General features: G+C 40.6%; 1 protein-coding gene and 1 long non-coding RNA gene across 2 annotated transcripts; one reads left to right on the forward strand and one right to left on the reverse strand.

Moving 5' to 3' along the window:
- Positions 1 to 15747, reverse strand: scin (scinderin). The gene is made up of 16 exons (XM_069515988.1): positions 15381 to 15747; positions 11161 to 11315; positions 9957 to 10118; positions 9690 to 9839; positions 8072 to 8164; positions 7561 to 7693; positions 7355 to 7443; positions 7039 to 7254; positions 4833 to 4954; positions 3574 to 3664; positions 2942 to 3112; positions 2678 to 2855; positions 2122 to 2243; positions 1583 to 1660; positions 1444 to 1504; positions 1 to 1131 (listed from the first exon to the last, which is right to left on the reverse strand). The coding sequence occupies exons 1-16, from the start codon at positions 15571 to 15573 to the stop codon at positions 968 to 970; spliced, it is 2178 nt and encodes a 725-aa protein (XP_069372089.1). The 5' UTR covers positions 15574 to 15747; the 3' UTR covers positions 1 to 967.
- On the forward strand, positions 3185 to 20072 carry LOC138405851 (uncharacterized). Its single transcript, XR_011239523.1, has 2 exons — positions 3185 to 3349; positions 18251 to 20072. It is a non-coding gene; the product is annotated as an uncharacterized lncRNA (long non-coding RNA).
- Positions 20073 to 20632: the final 560 nt, after the last annotated feature.

The raw sequence follows: 20632 nt of genomic DNA on the forward strand, positions 1-20632 counted from the left end.
TTAAGGATATTGACTGTAATTTTAATTTTGGTTTAATTTTTGGTCATATCGTACAGCCCTACCAGTCACTCATTTCATTATTAACCTGTATTATTTTTTTGCTGCAACACGTCAACATGTCGGGTGTTTTCTTTTCTGATGCAGTTGAGTAAATGCAACGTTCTCCAGTTGGACACAACCTTTACCTGTAGCACTACTCAGGTAAATAATCACCTGTTGGCACATACTAAACAATTTTGCCAAACTCATAACTCATGAAACAATCAAGATCAGGCACGGTAACAGTGTGTGGCCCAACTTGAGAGCAACACATCATAGAATCACTTTCTCTTTAGCAATTAGACTTCAAAGTAAAAGCACAACTTAGTTTTGTTGTGAACTTGGGTCCGAAGATTGTGTCGGTTGCATAACAGACCTCTGAAACACACAACATACAATGGATCAAAAGCTATGACTAAGTAAATCATTCAAACTTACTTATAAGCCATACACATGAACAATATGAAAAAAGAAATTCAGTTACATTGGATCAAAAACCAAAAGGTAAACCAGGCAGGATGACTAAATAAATTCAAAAGGTTTTTCAAGTTCACCATAGACTGTGTGTACAAAGCTCTGCACACAACCTCCAGCAACAATAAAAACCTGACAGTATATTGTAGAACTGTTTGAGAACGACTCACAAATAAAAAGGAATAATTCAGAAGTATATCTGTGAAGCATTACCACAGGCAAGGCAAACAGGCACATTTAGTACAGGCACTGCACTAGTTTCATTAAAGGATTAAAAGCACACTCCAAGGCCTTTTTTCATGTGTGTGATTATATATCAACATACATTGTAACAGCAAGCAATCATTTCTTAATGCAATTGCCAAAAGAAGATTGATTGAATTCTTGTATTCATTTGTTTTGACACAGTGATTACAGAAAGGATGATATTTCAGTGTTCCTGGGTGGAACAGTACTAAAGGGTCATAGATTTCATACTCCAGCTGACTGAGTCCCAGTGGGAGGGGTCCCAGGCCAGGAACCACCCTGTGAAGTTGGGGGGCTCATGGCCTTGTTTCACCACCACCACAGGAGTAAGCTTGTCGCGGCCACCCGGGTCAGTCTCAATGTACTGTTTGGCTGCAGAGGAGACACAGTTTCACATGTTAGTAGTGACCCCGTGTGGCAGGAGGAGGTAGTTGAAATTCAACACAAATCCTGTGCACACGTTGGGCTGATATGTCTTTTCATGATATACATTTTAGAATAGTTTGCGTGGAGGGAAGACTGTGGACAAGTCTTTCAGAATGCTGTTCACATGTAGTTTTAAAACAACACGTACATTTCACCAGAAAACAAGGATCAGTATCAAGGATCAGTTTCCATTGCTAACAGAAACACTTATAAACCTTAATGCAGTTCTAAAGAAAGGATAAACTCCCAACACCTCACCAGATTTGACAGATTCAGTCCTCTCCACCTCGTTGGCGTCCTTACCAATCCAGACAAATACCTGCAACAGAGGAGTCTGTATGTTAGAGATCAGTTTGCCCGACGATACTGGTCCAACGTGTCTTACAGAAGTGAGTACCTGATCCCAGACGTCCAGCAGCATCACATCATCTTCAGCCAGGTCATCCTGTGTGAACTCTCCAGGAACCTCGTCAATCTGCACACAACACAATGACACTGGTTACAATAGTATCCCACTACATCCCATTCTACACCGCTGCAGTGTCTGACACAGATTGGAGTGGGACTCTCATGATCGCATGAGGAATATAACCAGTAGCTTTAGTGATGTGGAGAAATGTGTCTAGAAAAATAAGGATTTGTGCCTGTGATTTAGTGCAGGTAATCAAATGAAATGGTGCATGCTAACAGAATAGAAGCTGTAAAGAAGCAACAATTTAGACGATGGAGTGATGATTAAAGAGATAAGTCATTAGTTACGTTTTTTAGAGTGGGCTGTAGTGTGTGCGAAAAAAACAGTTAACAAGAAGCAGGAACAGCAAATCAGCAGCATTGAATAATGTGTGGACATTTGGTCTAATCAAAGCAATTAAATCAAGATTCATCAAAAGGGAGGACTGTCGTAAAAAGAGAGAATAATGTGGTTCAAATACTTACCATGAACCTGCCGGTCTTGTTGGAGCATCCAAACAGACGAGGAGGGTGAGTCATACTCTGATTCTCTAGTCTATCTGAGGTCTGGTACTCTGTCTTCCCCCCTAGTGCATCCCAGAATTCATCTGCAACAGAAAAATACATCCTGTGACTGTTTAGAATTCAGAGTCAAAGTGAGGCTCTATAACCTTATGGCCATTTTACTGCTGCAGTTTCAGATGTAGTTTGAGACATTTTCTGTGGGAGACGATGAGCAACAGACAAAACAGATGTTGGAAATGAAAGAAAAAAGATACTAAAGATATTCCATGTGATACTAAAGTCAAAATTTTAATCTAAAACTAAATAAACTCTCCCTCTCTCTCTATCTGTGTGTGTGTGTGTGTGCTCCAGGTATAACTTGTGGGAATGTAAATCAGTTTACAGTCACATTAAGGGGACTTGTCTTCCTCATGGGGACAAAAATCAAGTCATTAAATTTGAAGGTGAAGACATGTTCAAAGGTAAGGTTAAGGTTAATAAAGTCAACAAACAAGACAAGTCAAACGTGGATGATGACCTGGTTCACTTCCTTCCATGATGCTGTTGCTGCTGCACTCGAGCTCTTTGTTTATGTACTTGGCTCCTTTTACTTCTTCTTCAGTGGACCCTTTACCCTTCCATAGGTAGCCCCGCCCATCAGCCATCTTCAGGAGGAAGGCGTCGTTTGAGTTGAGACTGGTGGCTCTGGCATCAACCTGAAGCATATGTGAATTTTAGCATGAACAAATTCAATTACGGGTGCCTGTGGTGAATACAGTCCATACAGCAGGAAAATCCTCACCTCAGCGATCCTGGTGATGGTTGCCAGATTCTGGCGTACCTGAAAGAGTCGGGTTGGAGGTGGCGGGGCCTGGCCCCCGTGGCGGGACGTACCATTCTTATAAACAACTAGGGGTTTCTTTTTGAAGAGACTGAGCAGATGGGGTGGCTCTTTACCTTGGCACACTCTGACCTGAAGCCACAAAAAAAATATCTCTGTGACAGGCCAATTTAAAAATCTTAAAATTGCACAAACATTACATATTATGTTGATGTTTAGCATGTAATGTTTATCATGGGCATCATCTTAAGCTGTCGGTTGTTCATACTACATATATCAAATCTCCCCTCATCTTTAGACTTTGGTTGAAACACACATGAGCAACAATGACCTGCCAGAACCTTTTAGCTGTTACTGCTGACTTTACAGGTAACAATGGATGGTTAATTACATATTATTGGCCAGTGAGCCCAGTATATAAGACAAATACTATACTGTCATAATCAGATATATATATATTTTTATGATGTAATAAGTTCATAATAATGGTTAATCAACAAAGGCAGCTATATGTTTTCATAGTCTTCACAAGGAATAGAGATAATAGGCATCATTTGCATGTGCTGTTCATTTTCACTTCATACAGGTTGTACCTGAACTGCAAACCCTCCGAGTGAACGATCCAGTTCTACAGTCAGGAACGCAGAGGCTGTTAGCTCATCCAAAGTGCAGCTGGCTCCCTGCCTACAGGCCACAAGGAGACATTTAACAATCATTAGTACTGGATGTTTAGAAGACACAGGAGTAAACCTTACAAGTGCACTAATCAATAATTTAAATTATCACTGAGTCAAGTGAATATCTGTAATGTGAAAAGAGTCACTTGAGGTGAAGAATCCAGAGAATTATCCCTAAGGCTGCAATTAGACTAAGAAAGAGCCGTAAGCACTTTTTGGTGTAAAAGCTGTGAGACACTCACTGTACACTGCCTGCACAGCGCCACACAGCTGATGAAGTTAGCAACTACCTTGAAAACAAAGTGGAGCTTTCAGCAGTTCAAGGGCCAGATATGACTCTCAAAGTTTGGTGGAGATCAAAACAGAGCAATTTTAGAATATAGGACAAGATGGTGAATATCCCTTGTACATTTGAAGGTCTTCTGCACAGTTTAATTTACCAAATACCAGTAGATGATAGCAGATGTTAGCGGCCACCATCAGATGTTGGGGCATAACTTCACCATCATCAAGTGTTTTGGCCTTGTTATCAATGATACAGATCGAATTTGAGGGCACACTGAGGCTAAAGGTAAATCTGGCAGCACTATAAAAGCAAAGTGGCCCACTCAGTAGATCAGGCATCATTACCTCTATATCTTTTTGAACTAAACACTCCCATTTTAGAACATAGGGCAGGATGCAGAATATCCCTTGTATGGTCTACCACATCAATTAATGCCTACCACCAGTTGATGTTATCGGATGTTAGTGACCAACAGCGGATGCAAAAAGAGAAGACTGGACTTCAACATACGGCCAGAACATTATTCCAAATGGATGTTAATGTTGACCTGGGTCTTCTGGATTTGTAAATAGGCGACTCCATTAGCAATATATGAACTGTAGTACTGTTTTAAGGCAGCAGTCATTTGTATGTGATGTTAAACAAATAAAAAATAATAAAAACTGCAGAGTTGATTATAATTCTCTCTGGGTTTCTCACTGATAGTGATTGAATTTATTATTATAAAAGTTCTGCTTTGTGAAGCTTATGACTGATATTAGAAAAGTCAGAAACTATCAAATAGGTTGTGTAAACATGCCAGATGGTGCTGAGCATTAGAGACTATCACAGAGACAATCGCATCTCACTGTGACCAAACCAGCTCAGTGTGTATCTGGTGGTGTTGTACCAGGTGTAGATGATCTGCCCCTTCCCGTAAGTGTACAGGATGATGTAACAGTCTCCACCGAAGAACTGTCCGTAGCTCTTTGTGTCAACTGGGACTCTGCCACTGCTCTCCACCCTCCAGATCTGCAATAAACAAAAAGCACAATGTAAAATTTAGCGTTGGGAGTCACATGGTAATATCTGTATATATAAACACATCAAACAGTAAACTATTTGGATTGTTGCTGGAAGATGTGATGTTCTTTTGTCTGGGGCTGGTACTGATCTCACAGACACTGAGATATAATCAGTTAAAGAGTATAGGATTTCCATCCATCCATCATCTAAAGTGCTTATCAGTGCTTATTTTAGAGACAATCCTAGCTGAAATAAATCAAGAGATGGGGGAAACTGAACAGGATTGGTATCACAGGGCTGATACGTGGAGGTTAACACCCATTCATGTTCATATTCACACACCTATGGAGAATTTAGAGCCACCAATTTTCGATGACTTAGAGTCATTAGGGTTAATCTGTTTTTATTTGAAAAAGCATCAACTCTGCTATAGATAAGAGATAGATACGTTTTAGAGATGCTAAAGGTTTGGAAAAGCTTCTGGCCCCTAGTTTGAAAACTCCAGGGCTGCATTTTAGTTGTGACAAGATATGAGTTTTCAGGCAGGTAGGTAAGGACGGGGATTAAAACTGACAGAGATCTTTTTAGTTTAAAAACAAACCTTTTCAAACTAAAATGTATGTCGCTCAATCAACCTGGTTTGGTGAAGACCAAACCAGAGCTCAAAGGAGAGTGAATGAGTCCAATATTCATGGAACATATTCTTAAGAGCAACACCTTAATAAATTAAAGGTACAAGCAGTGTTTGTCGGGCCCTCGCAGTCCGCACGTGTCGGGGTGTGCTGTGGCAGTGGTTTAGTGTAGGCTGGTTGACCCAGCTTGGTATTCTGTCATGCGTTTGCACAGTGCATAAAGGATGTCACAGCCTGCTGAGGCGTGCATCCTGTTGCTAATGGGTGGTGCTATGATTATTTAGAATTTTGGCACGTACAGTAAATGTGGTCATGCCAGGAAATCAAACACGTTAAGTCTTGTGAAGATTGAACAATGAATAGTCAAATTAGTGGAAATTCCTTTCTGTTGAAGAAAAACTTAAGATTCACACACAATTCACGATGAAACATTGATGTTATGAAGTCTAAACTTTTAACATACAGCATTACACGTGGCATCTATTGCACTTCTGTTCATCCTGGGAGAGGGATCCCTCACATGTGGCTCTCTCTGAAGTTTCTACGTTCTTTTTCCCCTGTTAAAAGTTTTATTTTTGGTAGTTAATCCTTCCTCTTATTGAGGGTTAAGAGCAGAGGATGTCACACTTCCTTAAAGGCCTATGAGACAAATTTTGATTGGTGAATATGGGCTATGCAAATATAATTTGATTGATTAATTTGAAGTTTGGGCAATTGAAGCATGCACACTCAAATTACTACAACTTCATATTTCACAGCAAAATTCCACATCATTATGTCTTCAATTATTTTTTGAAGGCACTAAATTGATATAATAAATCTGTGGGAGGAGTTTAAGTAGAATGCCAGCAAAGAGCAAATAACAAGCAAATATTTTACATTACAATAAAATCGCAAACGTCCTATTCAATTTAGGGTATGGGTCCAAAAAAAAAAAGATTTAAAAATACAAATCAACTTGCGCATGCTACCAGAGCTTTTTGCCAGTAGGGGACGCGATAACTATGGTTGAACAACTTCCTGTTTCATGAATAAACATTAAGATTTGTCGCCCTGCCACGGACACGCCCACTGACAAAAACTCACAGGACAACGCCAAAAAATACCACTTAATCCAGCCTGGGCATGACACATATGCCCAATGATTTGCCCAAAAAGGTTGCATTATTGAATCACTTGGGCACAAAAATGCACACAAATCATTTCACATACATTGTACATTTCTTACACATCTGAATTTTGTGCATGTTTAGGCTGCCAAATGTGCGATTCATGACTAGCATGACTGCAAATCATAGATGGTAAATGGTCTGTATTTATAAAGCTTAGTGCTGCACATAAATGCAGAGTGCATTAATGTGCAGCACTTTCTCTATGAGAAACTAAGCCTGCTTTCTATTCACCATATTGTCATTAAATGTAGCCACGTCAGCCACACAGTGTTGGTATGATTCTGACCTGTGTGTCTCCACTCGCATCATCCACCATGTTGTACTTGGCCGCCATGTGGTGGGACTCATGGAGCTTAGAGGCATCAAACTCCACCTGCTGGATCTTTGCGATTCTTTCCTTGACAGACACCTTCCCAAAACCCTCACTCTGATCTTTGTCCTTCCAGACCAGGAAGAACTGCTTGAACATGGGAGTCTCTCCTCCCTCTGGCAGCACCTGGATCTGCAGGACCACCAGCAGTGAAACCATTACCAATAGATCTGCTTGAAATTTCACACAAGGAAACATGGTGAAATAATAGAAATACAGCAGGACAGTGAACCTGTGTGTTTGCTGGGTAACCCATCTGTTTGATGAAGCCCTCAGCTGTTTTCATGGCCTCTTTTCTTTCACTGGGGTTGGCCTTATGCCCTGTGGAGATACATGAGGTGAGATCATTGTTGATATGACAAACCCAAAAAGACAATATGCACAGTCAGAATGAAAACAAGCCATTCATAGGGAAGGAAAGCAAAAATGTCCGATCACCTTTCCATACAAATATCATCTTGTTTTTGCCATGATCCAGGATGAAGCATTCATCTGATAGCAAGTCACTCTGGACAAATGGGTTTTCCTCTCTCACAGCTGTAACTTTCATGGATCCTGATGCATCTGATACCTGACAAACACGACAGTCAGCTCATTCGAAGAACTACTTTCAAAAACTTTCAAAAACATTTGATGTTTATTGGCATATATGAGTGATCTGAACGACATCTATAAATGGTCCAGTCCTGTTGGGGCAGCTATGCACAGTTTGTCTGGCTTTCTTATGAGCTGATCCACCTTTCATTTAAAAAACAATGGTTTAAAGATTTTTATTTGGCTTGATAGGATGAATCACTTTATATTACCTGATAAATGAAGAAGGTTGAATTATTAAGGAAGATTGTTGTGCCAAGCTTCTCTAGTTTCAATTTGTGTGCGAGTGTGTGTGTGTGTGTGTGTGTGTGTGTGTGTGTGTGCGTGTGTGTGTGTGTGTTTGTGTTAACAGTACCATGTAAAGTTTAGCCATTTTCCTGTTGGACATGTCAGCCACATCATCATCCTCATCATCTCCCTGGGACAGCTCTGGCTTGACTCCAAGGACCTGTTGTGACGAATTATAACTTATCACAAGACATTAATCTATCCAAGATAACCAGTGAAAATACATTGACAAAGAATATCATTACAGCATCGGTTACTATGAAGCCAAATGCCAAATGGAAAATATTTGGTGAATAAAAAAATTGACTACAGTGCTGATTTGCAAAACAGCATCAACCGTCACATGCCTGTTCTTGGTGAGTGGCATAAGATAAGGCAGAATGAGCGGTATGCTCACAGGAATAATAAAGATTGAGACAACTTCAAATTCCTTGGAACTCACATCAGTGAGGACCTAACCTGGACATACAACACACAGCACACCATCAAGAAGGCTCAACAGAGACTCTTCTTCCCGAGGAAGCTGAGGAAATTTGGACTGTCCACCAAACTCCTCAGTAACTTCTACAGGTGCACAGTGGAGAGCGTCCTGACGAATTCCATCATTGTGTGGTACGGCAACTGCACAACCCCGTACAGAAAGGCTCTCCAGCGTGTCATTAAAACGGCACAGTTCATCTGTGGAGCTGCCCTCCCCCCACTACAGGACACTTACAACTCCCGGGTTACAAAAAGGGCACAGAGCATCATCAGGGACCACGCTCACCCACAACACAGACTATTTGCACTCCTGCCATCTGGCAGATGCTACAGGAGTGTGAAAGCAAGGACTACTAGACTGACAAACAGTTTTTATCCCCAGGCCATCAGGCTCTTGAACCACGGACCATAACCACCATCTACCTCTATATTTGCAATTTTTGCACAAGACATTGCACATTACATCTCCTATGCACATTGTTTCAATTGCCGTTATATTTCACTTTGATCGGTCATCTGTTCTCTTATTATTTATTTTAATTATGTTCATTTTTCATTCTACTTATATATTTTGCATTGCATATGCACTTTGTATTTTATATTTTATATTTTATATTTCGTATTTTATATATTTTTTTCTTCTGTTTTTCTTTTTATATTAGTAAGCACAGTTCTTTGGTCGGGCAGTTGCAAAGTAAGAATTTCATTACCCAATAATAAACCTCTGTGTCTGTTATTGAATCTTGAATCTATGAGCTGCATATTGACACATACATTTTTTTACTTAGAGTTTTTGCTAAACTAAGCTAACCTCACTCCAGCTCCCTACTTCTTACACAGGAACTCTGATAACCAACTTTGTCTCACTTGTGTAAAACGAATATGCCAAAATAATTCATAAATACATTGTTAAACTGAGCCTGAGGATCAGAGCATGGTAGTTTGAGTCGTTGCTCTGGTTATTCGAAAAAACTGACTTCTTGCTTCTTGCAGATCTGATGGTGTTCCTCAGAGGATTGAGTTTACAAAAGCTTAAGTGAACCTTTTAGGAGTATTTTGGTCAAACAGAACTCCATCTACTGAGGAAGCATGGGATCTGGCTGAAAAGCCACTAAGTTGGCCTTGAGTTAACAAGGTCAATAACTTTCACTCCGAATATTCACAGTCCTGTCTCTGAACTTATGACAAGGTGACTTTAGACTCACATTGGTTAGTGTGGATGTTTCACTTCCCTCTTCTATGACCACCACTTCAGGTCGGCCATTTCTCTCGTTGTCACGGATTCCTCTGGCCACTTGTGCTGCCTTCAGTCTTTCAAAGTGGTTACACTTGGATCCACACCACTGATAGATCTTCTAAAGGGATATAAGCACATGGGCAGATAGGGAATCGCTACAAATATTAACTTGTCTCTAAAAAATAATTTCCTCTGCAAACATATTGCAATTTAATATTTAACACTGTGCCCTGACATTTCCAAGGTCAATGATGAAGCAGTCTCCACTATTGAAGCTGGACCAGCTGAAGGGGACCTGGGTGGCCCTGACCACGCGCCGGCCCTTGATGTGGAGGAGTCTCTGAGCTGAAAGGTCATTGGTGACCACATGGTGGAAACCTGAAGCAACACCTCCTGTCTGAGGGGAAGAAAACACAAAATGTTTAATTTAGACTCCAACTTCCCCCTATGTCCCATGAGTCTCTTTACCCTGTAGTCAAGTATAATGCTGAAATAGGATTTATGGGGGGGGGGGGGGGGGGGGGGGGACATTAAAACACATTTAGGGTACACATGCACACATGCACACTGGTTCTTAGTGGTCAAACATCTTAATAGGCTAAGCTATGGCTATTGATGGATGCAAAAAACACGTAACAATTTGAATGAAAAAAGCAGAATGCTGTTATGTTGACGATCATGATTTTCAGTTTACTATCTTTGCTTAGCATCCTAATATTTGCTTATTACTATTTGCTATTAATCTGAAGGGGTCGTGAATGTTGTGATCCATTTAATGGTTTTGAGGACTGTCAAACCCTTGCACCTGCTGCTACCTGTGTGGCAAAAAGTTGTGTTGCTGTATACTGCATCTAGTCAATAATGTAAGCTCAGGATTTTTTTCACCTTTCCATGAATATGTTTAGTCCCTCAATAATTGTGAAATAAGGTCAAGTGCCACTTAAGTTGGCGAGATCGGAATCTGTGCTGTTTTTCATGAACTTTGATCATGAGGAATATTTCTCAGGAACACTGATGTGACCTTTCCTTTAACAACAGTGACAGATTGCCAAAAAAATGTAAAGGGTGAACCCTTTACTTTTGGAAGCTCAGTTATCTTTCTCTTAATGACAAATGTCATGAAGCATTTCTCTTTGGAGCAAATGAACTAAACATGTCTGTTTTGTATGGGGCCCTGTAGCATGTCCTCTGGCATTACCCTCAGCTCTGAACATGCTACATTTCCAAAATGACTGCCAGGATGGTTTGAAGCTCAGCATGTCATCTACTTTACTCGTAATTGTGTAATATGGAATGCAATGAACATTGTATCTGTTCAAGTGGGCGTTAGCCTCGTAGGGAAAAGGCCGGTATTGGCCAGTCAACTATGATTCAGTCACAGCTGAACACATTTCTCAATTGACTCCATTTTTAAGACTAGTAATGAATTGGATCCATACTTTGTAAGTGATTCCTCCCTTGAAGTAGCTGGAGAAAGCTGTTGATTCAACGCTCTGAAGTTCTCTGTACTGCACCGGCTTTCCACCCAGGTAGTCGTCCAGCTGCACACTGAAGATGGCTGCAGCGGCGCTCTCATCCTGACTGCACTCCTTTCCTTTAAAACCAAACACAGGCTCACTAAGAAACAATAATGAAGACATATAGATTCTGTCACATTTATATGAGAATGTGCTCCTCTTCTGTCTTAACTACATCACCACACTACTACATCTCCTGAGTAATTAAGCTGATTTTGAGACTTGATTTCTTGAATTTTGTGGAGACAAGAAACAAAACTTTGTTACTTTTGGTAGGAATAAAAACAGCTGGTGTTCCAGAGACACTTTAAATGACAAATGGTTTTGGAGATGGAAAGTAAAGTGAACATTACTCATCACTGTGTCCAGAAACACAGCGTCACCAAACCAGGAATTCAAATGGAAACAAATATGTCTCAATATTATGGTTTCCACAGCACTTAGTTACTACCTTAAACACTAAGACGTTATGGAGCTATGTGCTCTCTATGCAGCATCAGATCCAGTCCAAAGTTTAAAAAACTACCACAACGGCCAAAAAACACCAAATACCATGCTGTGTCTATTTTTATTTTTACACAATGAAAAACATAATGTGAATGGGCATGGGGCACTGTGATGGGTGGTGCATGTGTACCGAAAATGCTTTATTCAGAATATTAACATTTAAAAAAAAATAATAATAAAGTATTAAATGAAATGCAAAAATTACTTAATTTCCAATTCTTTGTCTTGATGAGTCTGATAACCTCTCCCTCTGTTTGTTACTTATTGGACACAATACACTTTAATGCATACATTAAAGTGGCGAGTGATGGATTCAGATAGTTGCAATCTACTACCTCACCATTGGATGCCACTAAATCCCATAAACTGGTGCTGTAAATAAATTATTTCAGGGGAAAAACTCGAGAATTCCCAGTGAATATTAGATTTCTTTTTCCAATTTAATGGTATATATCAATTTGGGATGTTGAGACTGTAGGGTTGGATAGGATGAGGGATACCTCCTTTTTTATTGAGAAATATCTGAGGGATTGTATTCTATCAACGAAAGAGTATAAAAACTAACTTAAATTAACTAGCATTAAATTACTTGTGAAAAAATAATGATGAAATGACAAATAAAATAATGAATGAATATTTTATTGTTGTGAATAACATTCTCTGTGAAATTCACTCATCAAAAATGAAAAATGAAAATGCAAAAACATAAAATGCTGGTGGGATGTGGGTGACTGCGGTTTTTGCACAGTTCGACTGTTTTTCACAGTCGCTTTGCATTTACACAAGCTCTGTGCAAAGTGGCTGGTCTTCCTGTGTGACAGGAAGGAAGTGAACATGTGTGCATTTCCATTTGCATGATGGTTATTGATTGATGCTGATGGGTTCTTAGACTGAAGGCAAGAGCAAGTGAACATCTTCGCGGTATTGACGCTATACTCCCAGAGGTAATGGAGATATTTTCACCACTGTAGGAAGGAAACACACTCACTCAGCACATTTATCTGTACAATATTATTTTCTTCTTTCTTTTTTTTTTTACATTTACAGTTATTTTTTAAAACATATTTTTTTCATTGTACATAGTGCCATTAAGAAAAATGTATTTACATCCAACGTATTAAACTTCTGGTTTTCCCACTTCCACCCAACCAGAAAAGGCCAAACAAACATTTTCCTTGGTTGAAAGGTTGAAAGTGTCCCTTTACTGGCTGACTGTTGTATTGCACTTTCGTGAGGAAGGAGAAGACTTATACCCCATGAGTCAAAAATATTAGGTTCTATATTTAATTATTGCAAACTATTAGCATCTTTTAAGTCTGGCAAACCCCCATATCTTCCAGATTCAACATCCCCTCATTGTAACGTAGGCTTTCTATGTTAAAGTCCAAGCTGGGGTGAACATAATGACATCACAATCATTCTGATGTGCGTAATAAAACACATAAATGAGGAAGTGTCATTCGTCAGCCCTTTATTCACTCTAAATAACTTAACCTTTTGTTCTGCGCAATCACATCCAGTTTCCAGATAGTAGTCATAGTCTGGATCATAAGACCACCTTTCTCTTGTTTTCTGCTCTGGGACACACAAAGATTACAGCACACAAGCCTTTCAAAATGAGTCGCCGCTTCCTCTTCGATGAAAGCAGAGTAGTCTGTCAGCCCGCTCAGCGCTGACAGCACCCAGGGAGAGAGAGCAACGTCAAGACAGACAGCATCTGTAGCTAAAGACTGAAACTGAAGATAAACCCTTTAGAACAATTGCAGAAATAATAACACAGACAGACGTTTAGTTTAGTTTCAACAGCAATGTGACTATTTTTTTGAAATGATCAAAAAAAGATGCTACAGACAGAAACTAATGACAAGCTTGTCAGGCTAAAGGCTTAGAGAAAGTGTAATATGTCCAAGGGTTGTTTTGTGCTCCTGGTTAAGTGGTGTGCGTTCTATGTGCAGAAACAAATCTGTTGTCCTGACATGTAATCTTAAATTGAAGGCAAGGGAACGCCAAAGCTGATTTCCGACATAAACTCTATGTTTATGGCACCTCTTTTCCAGATTATCTGCAGTTCAGTGCATCACTGAAAGCAGCTTAAAGTCCTGTGCCACGTCTACATCACTTCTGCTTTGGAGGGTTTTCAGGAAATCACTGCAGAGTTTCCAGGTTAATTTTAGCCGCTAATCCTGAGTCACTTAGAATCATATGATGTCAAAAGAGTTGCTCACAGATGTTACAGCAGCCCATGAAATGATCTTTTAAAGTCTCTTTCACTCCTGATAGCTATCCGGGTGTGAATTCCTGAACCACATATTCAAACATATGCCCATTTACTAAAGGAATAAACTAATCGTCTTGTTTTACCTGGAGACTGGGTGCCTCACAGCTGTCTACTCTCTTCAATATATGAAGACTTCTGGAATTGTATTGTTTTACTTCTACCTGCTGCACTAAAGAGCTATGATCAGATCAGAGCCATGCAGTACATAAACTAAAGTAAAATGTCTTTGAAGTCAGACAGAATATTCTGACATGGACCTGGGCAGGACTAACACTGTAAGGATAGACTGTAACACATGGAGGTGGGAGTGTGTTATGGCCCTGCGTGATCTTAAAAGAGATATTTGTTGATATTAGATCTCATGTGACAAACAGATTGTACCCATTTTTGTTTTCTTTTAAAAAAGTAATTTGTGACATGACCAAGTCCCTGACTTGACAGTCACGAGCAAACAATTATCAGAAAACATTTGGAGTATTTTAAAGTGGAAGGTTGAGAAACGACACCCCTCCAGCAAAGAAAGGCTGTCAATAATCATATGTGAAGGCCCTTAGGTGACTTGATGGCCCAGTTGAAAGGTTCCAGGTTTACATGTGTCATCCCATTGTGAAGAATAGAAATATGTCACTAGTATTCTAGATGCAGGAACGAAACTGTCTTCAAAACTAGAGCCACACATAACTACACGAACTATGAAAGAATAAAAAAGTCCCACAAATGAAGATTTCTGTTTTCCAACTTGCTCTTCTTGGACATTGGCTACAAAAAAATCTGTGTGTCTTTATACTAGAAGTCAGTTTTGTTTTTGTTTTATACTGCAAATAAGTGATGTGAGTACTTTTCCACTGAGAGTAACACAGGGCACACTGTGTAAACTTGTTCTAACACACGGACCCGGAGCTGATCTGCATTCAGTGTAAACACACTTTAAAAACAGCTCACAGGACACTCAGTGTATTGTTGTGTCACACTGACAAACTGCATCCCAAAGATCAGTGAGTGAGTGAGCAGTCAAACTGGAAAAGCTGACACCAAAGTTTGCCCAAGCTGCAGACATCACTTCTGGGCACAAATGTTTCTGAAATTACAACCTGAGCGACTGAAGCTTGACTCCAGCAGGATTGCATTAATCTCATTTCTTCTTAATAACACTATCTCCATGTTACATTTCTTTGATGAACCTGAGGAAGCTACGGTGTCTCTCCACCTGGAGGACGTTTTCCAAATCACTTTGCTCCCATTGCTTCCTAATCGCCTTCAATGCTTTTAGGTCTGCAAGTCACTCATTTCCCTTCTTCTGAGAGAGTGGAAAAAGAAGTTGACCCAGAAGAGAAGGTCCAGGGCTTTAGACACTTACCCAGCCAGTAGTGCAGGTGGTAGGAGAAGCTGTGTCCCTGTTGAACAGTGCTGAGAATCACATAAGCATCTCCGGTGTAAAAGTTCCCATGTGATCTCTCGGACACAGGGACCAGCTCTAGGTTCTCGATCCTCCAAATCTGCAGCCCGGCTGCCTTGCCTGCATTGGTGAACTCTTTGTGGTGCAGCACCATGTCTGCCGCTGCTGTTAGGCTCTGAGGACGAGTGAGGATCCCTGCTGCTGAGGCAAGAGGAGGGTGGGAGGAAAGGGAACACACTGCTGCTCTGTTTCCTAAGCACTGAGTCTGTAGCAGGAGTCTTTCCCCATCCCTTTACACACACACACGCACACACAGTGGGTGTGTCCACTGACTGCCAAAATACACACATACAGATTCAGGAACTGAGCTTATACATCTACCATTAATTTGCATTCTGTAATTTCTCGACAATCACAAGGCGTTCACTCCAAGAAAAAAAGCTTTGTCTGTATTAGGGTCACGATATGACATTTTGGTGCCACACTTATTCTCAGAGGAAATATCATGGTTTCGCGATTTTCATGATTATTATACTATAGAAGGAAAAAGACACACAACAAACAATATATAGCTAATTTACTTTTATATTTATTATTATCATCAGCAATATCCAGTTAGTTTTTAAAATGTAATGTTTGCCTATTTAAAAGTAATTAATGTAAGCTATTTTATTTAGTTTATTTAGTTGCTAAGCTTACACCCGGGGCCTTTCGCTCTCTTATTATGAGAAACAGAGGTGACTAACTGGATGTGGTGTGAGTAAGCTGATACTGGTTGATACCACTGCTCCACTCCATGACCACTACTGCACAGACTCTCGATCCAAAGGATATGAAAAGATGGGGGCCCATCATCTACAATGCTGTTATGTACCTTGTTGTGTTTTCTCTCTGCTCTCACTCAACAGTGTCCATTCAGGTGCCACCCTTTCCCCTGCAGCTGCAGTGTGTGAGTGTACATGGCTGGGCTCCATCACCAATCAAGGCCATGGTGGTTAAGAGGCAGAGAGAAGGGGCAGCATTCAAGCTGTGTGTTGTGGATTGGGCGACCTCCTCTGTGAAGTTGTGTGTGCTGGTTTTGTTAGCTCACCACCAACCGGTCAAGGCAGATGGCCGCCCACATTGAGCCTGGTTCTGCTAGAGGTTCTTTCCTGTTTCTCTGCCATACGCTCCTCTTTCTTAAATCCACCTTCTTTAATTACCTTTCCGTCAACTTCATCCCCTTCCCTGTCCTCTTTAACACCCTGTCTCCCAATCAAGTTCTTACCCTGGTAACCTCCGCCCGCCCAACCAGCTGCACCCTTGACCCCATCCCTTCTCACATTCTTCCATCTATTGCTCTCGACCTTCTTCCTTTTCTCACCCATCTTATTAACCTGTCCTTGTCAACTGGCTGTTTCCCTAACTCTCTTACGGAGGCAATAGTAAAACCCCCTCCTGAAGAAACCCACCATCGGCCTGTCTGAAGTAATCAACTAAAGGCCGGTCTCTCTTCTTCCTTTTCTCTCCAAAGCACTTGAGCATGCAATCTTTAATCAACTCTCTTCCTTTCTTCACCAGAACAACCTTCTTAATTCTCACCAGTCTGGTTTCAATGCGGGCCACTCAACTGAGACTGCCCTCCTTGCTCATTATCCTTGCTTCTCTGAGCAACTTCACACTGCTAGAGCAGCCTCTCTCTCCTCTGTCCTCATCCTTCAAGACCTTTCTGCTGCATTTAACAATGAACCACTGGATCGTTATTTCTCCCTTCAGGATCTGGGCGTCTCAGGCTCTGCTCTCTCCCTGCTCACATCCTACCTCAAAGACTGCACTTACTGGGTAACTTGGGAGGATCTGTGTCAGAACCTTGTGCTCTGTCAAGGTTCTGTCCGTCTCTCAGCTCTGTAATTCATGCTCATGGCTTTTCCTACCACAGCTACGCAGATGACACCAACCTAATTCTTTCTTTTCTCCAGTCTGAAACACAGGTAGCAGCACAAATCTCTGCTTGTCTGACTGACATCTCTCAGTGGATGTCTGCGCACCACTTGTAAATCAACCTTGACAAGAGTGAGTTACTTTTCCTTCCAGGGAGAGGCTCTCCCACCCATGACCTTACTATCACCATTTACAACTCTGTGGTAGCCCCCACTCAGAACCTGGGTGTGACACTCGACGGTCAACTCTCCCTTACCTTGTAGATACATGCTGCACAACATCGGGAGAATACGTCCCTTTCTCACTCAGAAGGTGGCACAGGTTCTGGTCCAGGCTCTGATCATCTCATGCCGAGACTACTGCAACTCCCTCCTGGCAGTTCTACCTGCTAGTGCCATCTGACCTCTGCAGCTCATCCAGAATGCAGCAACTCAACTGGTCTTCAACCTACCTAAGTTCACTTGCACTACTCCGCTCCTCCGCTCCCTTCACTGATACTTGAACTATGAAACTCAATTATTGAAATATGAAATTTTGAACACCTTTTTGGATGAAATATACAATAAAACAGGTTTGTTGTTATGCAAAAACAAGTTCAGTAACATTTATTGAATAACAAATTAAAAGATGAACAGTAGCACAATGTCTCTAAAAGGATATAAATAGATACATCTATTGAAAAAAATGCATATTGTCTTTACTTACAAATGCTGATTACTGGGTCCACAGGTTTGACTGCGTTCAAGCTGTTCTGACTTCTAGACATCATGTCAAGATGATCATCGTAACATGTGTTAACTTTATCATTATTGACAATGTTTGCTGATAGCACTCAACCCAAAGCACAGCTAGGATTGATGGTAATGTCCTTGCACTATATGAAAAGTCAGGAGTTACTGCTGACTTTACAGGTATTGCAGCGTTATCAAGTAACAATGGATGGTTAATTACATATTATTGGCCAGTGAGCCCAGTACATAAGACAAATACTATACTGTTATAATCAGATATATATATATTTATGATGTAATAAGTTCATAATAATGGTTAATCAACAAAGGCAGCTATATGTTTTCATAGTCTTCACAAGGAATAGAGATAATAGGCATCATTTGCATGTGCTGTTCATTTTCACTTCATACAGGTGGTACCTGAACTGCAAACCCTCCGAGTGAACGATCCAGTTCTACAGTCAGGAACGCAGAGGCTGTTAGCTCATCCAAAGTGCAGCTGGCTCCCTGCCTACAGGCCACAAGGAGACATTTAACAATCATTAGTACTGGATGTTTAGAAGACACAGGAGTAAACCATACAAGTGCACTAATTAATAATTGAAATTATCACTGAGTCAAGTGAATATGTGTAATGTGAAAAGAGTCACTTGTGGTGAAGAATCCAGAGAATTATCCCTAAGGCTGCAATTAGACTAAGAAAGAGCCGCAAGTACTTTTTGGTGTAAAAGCTGTGAGACTCTCACTGTACACTGCCTGCATAGCGCCACACAGCTGATGAAGTTAGCAACTACCTAGACAACAAAGTGGAGCTTTCAGCAGTTCAAGGGCCAGATATGACTCTCAAAGTTTGGTGGAGATCAAAACAGAGCAATTTTAGAATATAGGACAAGATGGTGAATATCCCTTGTACATTTGAAGGTGTTCTGCACAGTTTAATATATTGACATAATTTACCAAATACCAGTAGACATATTGTATATCAAGCAGTCTAGTCATAGTCCACGATCAGCTGCCACCACAATTAGGATCCACCATCATAATCCACGATGTGGCCAAGGTCGCAGCCCTGGATCTGCGAGTGATAAGGCACTGGGACTCCGGGGAAGAAGTCAAGTCAGTAACAAGTATTGATGAGACATTAATTTATTTGATGTGATAAGGAGGGAGAAGAGGAAAGAGAAGCACCATGTGTCGTGTGTCCCTCGACATTCTAAACCTATAGCAGCAGATCTAAGACAAGCCTTGACCAGCTTTAACTATAAGCTTTATCATAAAGGAAGGTTTTCAGCCTACTCTTAAACGTAGAGAGAATGTCTGCCTCCTGAACTGAAACTGGGAGATTATTCCACAGAAATATCATTACAGCGTCCGTTACTATGAAGCATACCACAATGCCAAAAGGAAAATATTTGGTGAACTAAATATTCATTATAGTGCTGATTTGGAAAAACAGCATCAGCTGTCACATGCCTGTTCTTGGTGAGAGGCCTAAGAAGAAATCCTGCGCACTGTTAGTAGAACTGCAGAAAAATTACACAATTAAGTGATTTAAAAGTAAGATCTGACATTTTATCTTTGCCTTGTTGTATCAACAACTTTTCTCCATCTGTGTCTGCAAATCTTTCTGGGAATTTGGGGCCTTTACCTGCAGTTTGACAGGAAGCAGAAAACACATGTCTCCTCTGCAGAACATTGGTGGTGAAAACACAGATGAGGTTTCTTTGCTTGGACCAATGACGAGGCAGAACTTTTACTGTTCATGGATGTTCACTGAGTCGTGCCTGAGGGCATGTGGGTCATCATTCCTGAAAGTCACCATTTCTGTTTGTCCAGACCTCGACACAACGCTGCAGTTTTGTTTCCAAAAGTCTCAGAATCTAAAAATCTTAAAACTTGACTTGTACACACAAGGTTATACAAATATAACGCAAAACATTTTTCCAGTTTAACTGTATGTGTGGTGGAAAGCCACGTTTGCTTGAATAAAGAACATATAGTAGAAAGCAGTTGCTGCTGGAAGTGACACATTTTCCACCCAAGGAAAAAGTAAAGAAAATGAGTGCAGCTCAGTGAGTGACAAACACATTTTTTTAAAACCATGTTCAGTGGTGATTAAATGGAAAAGTGTCAGAGCATCGACCCACAGCGACGTTACACACCAAGAATGGAGCTGTTCATATGGTTGACCGCAGTTTTGAGAAGAAATGATTGACTCTGGTCATCTTTAAGGGACTGGCAGCATATTATATTGATTTAGCACCAGTATCACCAAAACCGAGTCATTTTGTCCAGCACCATCTTTATGATCTATTTGACTCTAAGTGATCATAATTTACAAAGTGAACATCAGCTGTATTGATGAAGGCTTGAAACTAGAGACTGAGACATGAACTCCTTAAATGTTTACTGACTTTATAAATGAAGTGAAGATTGATTGTTGTCACCATGACAGTTGATATTAAATCCTACACTCGGGTCCTTTTAATGAACGATCAAACAAAGACATGTAAATGTCATTGTCACTTCAGTCAGCACCTTTAATGCATGTTACATTTCTGC

The sequence above is a fragment of the Paralichthys olivaceus genome, chromosome 20 (assembly GCF_024713975.1).
Source record: "Paralichthys olivaceus isolate ysfri-2021 chromosome 20, ASM2471397v2, whole genome shotgun sequence".
NCBI classification, from domain to species: Eukaryota; Metazoa; Chordata; class Actinopteri; order Pleuronectiformes; family Paralichthyidae; genus Paralichthys; species Paralichthys olivaceus.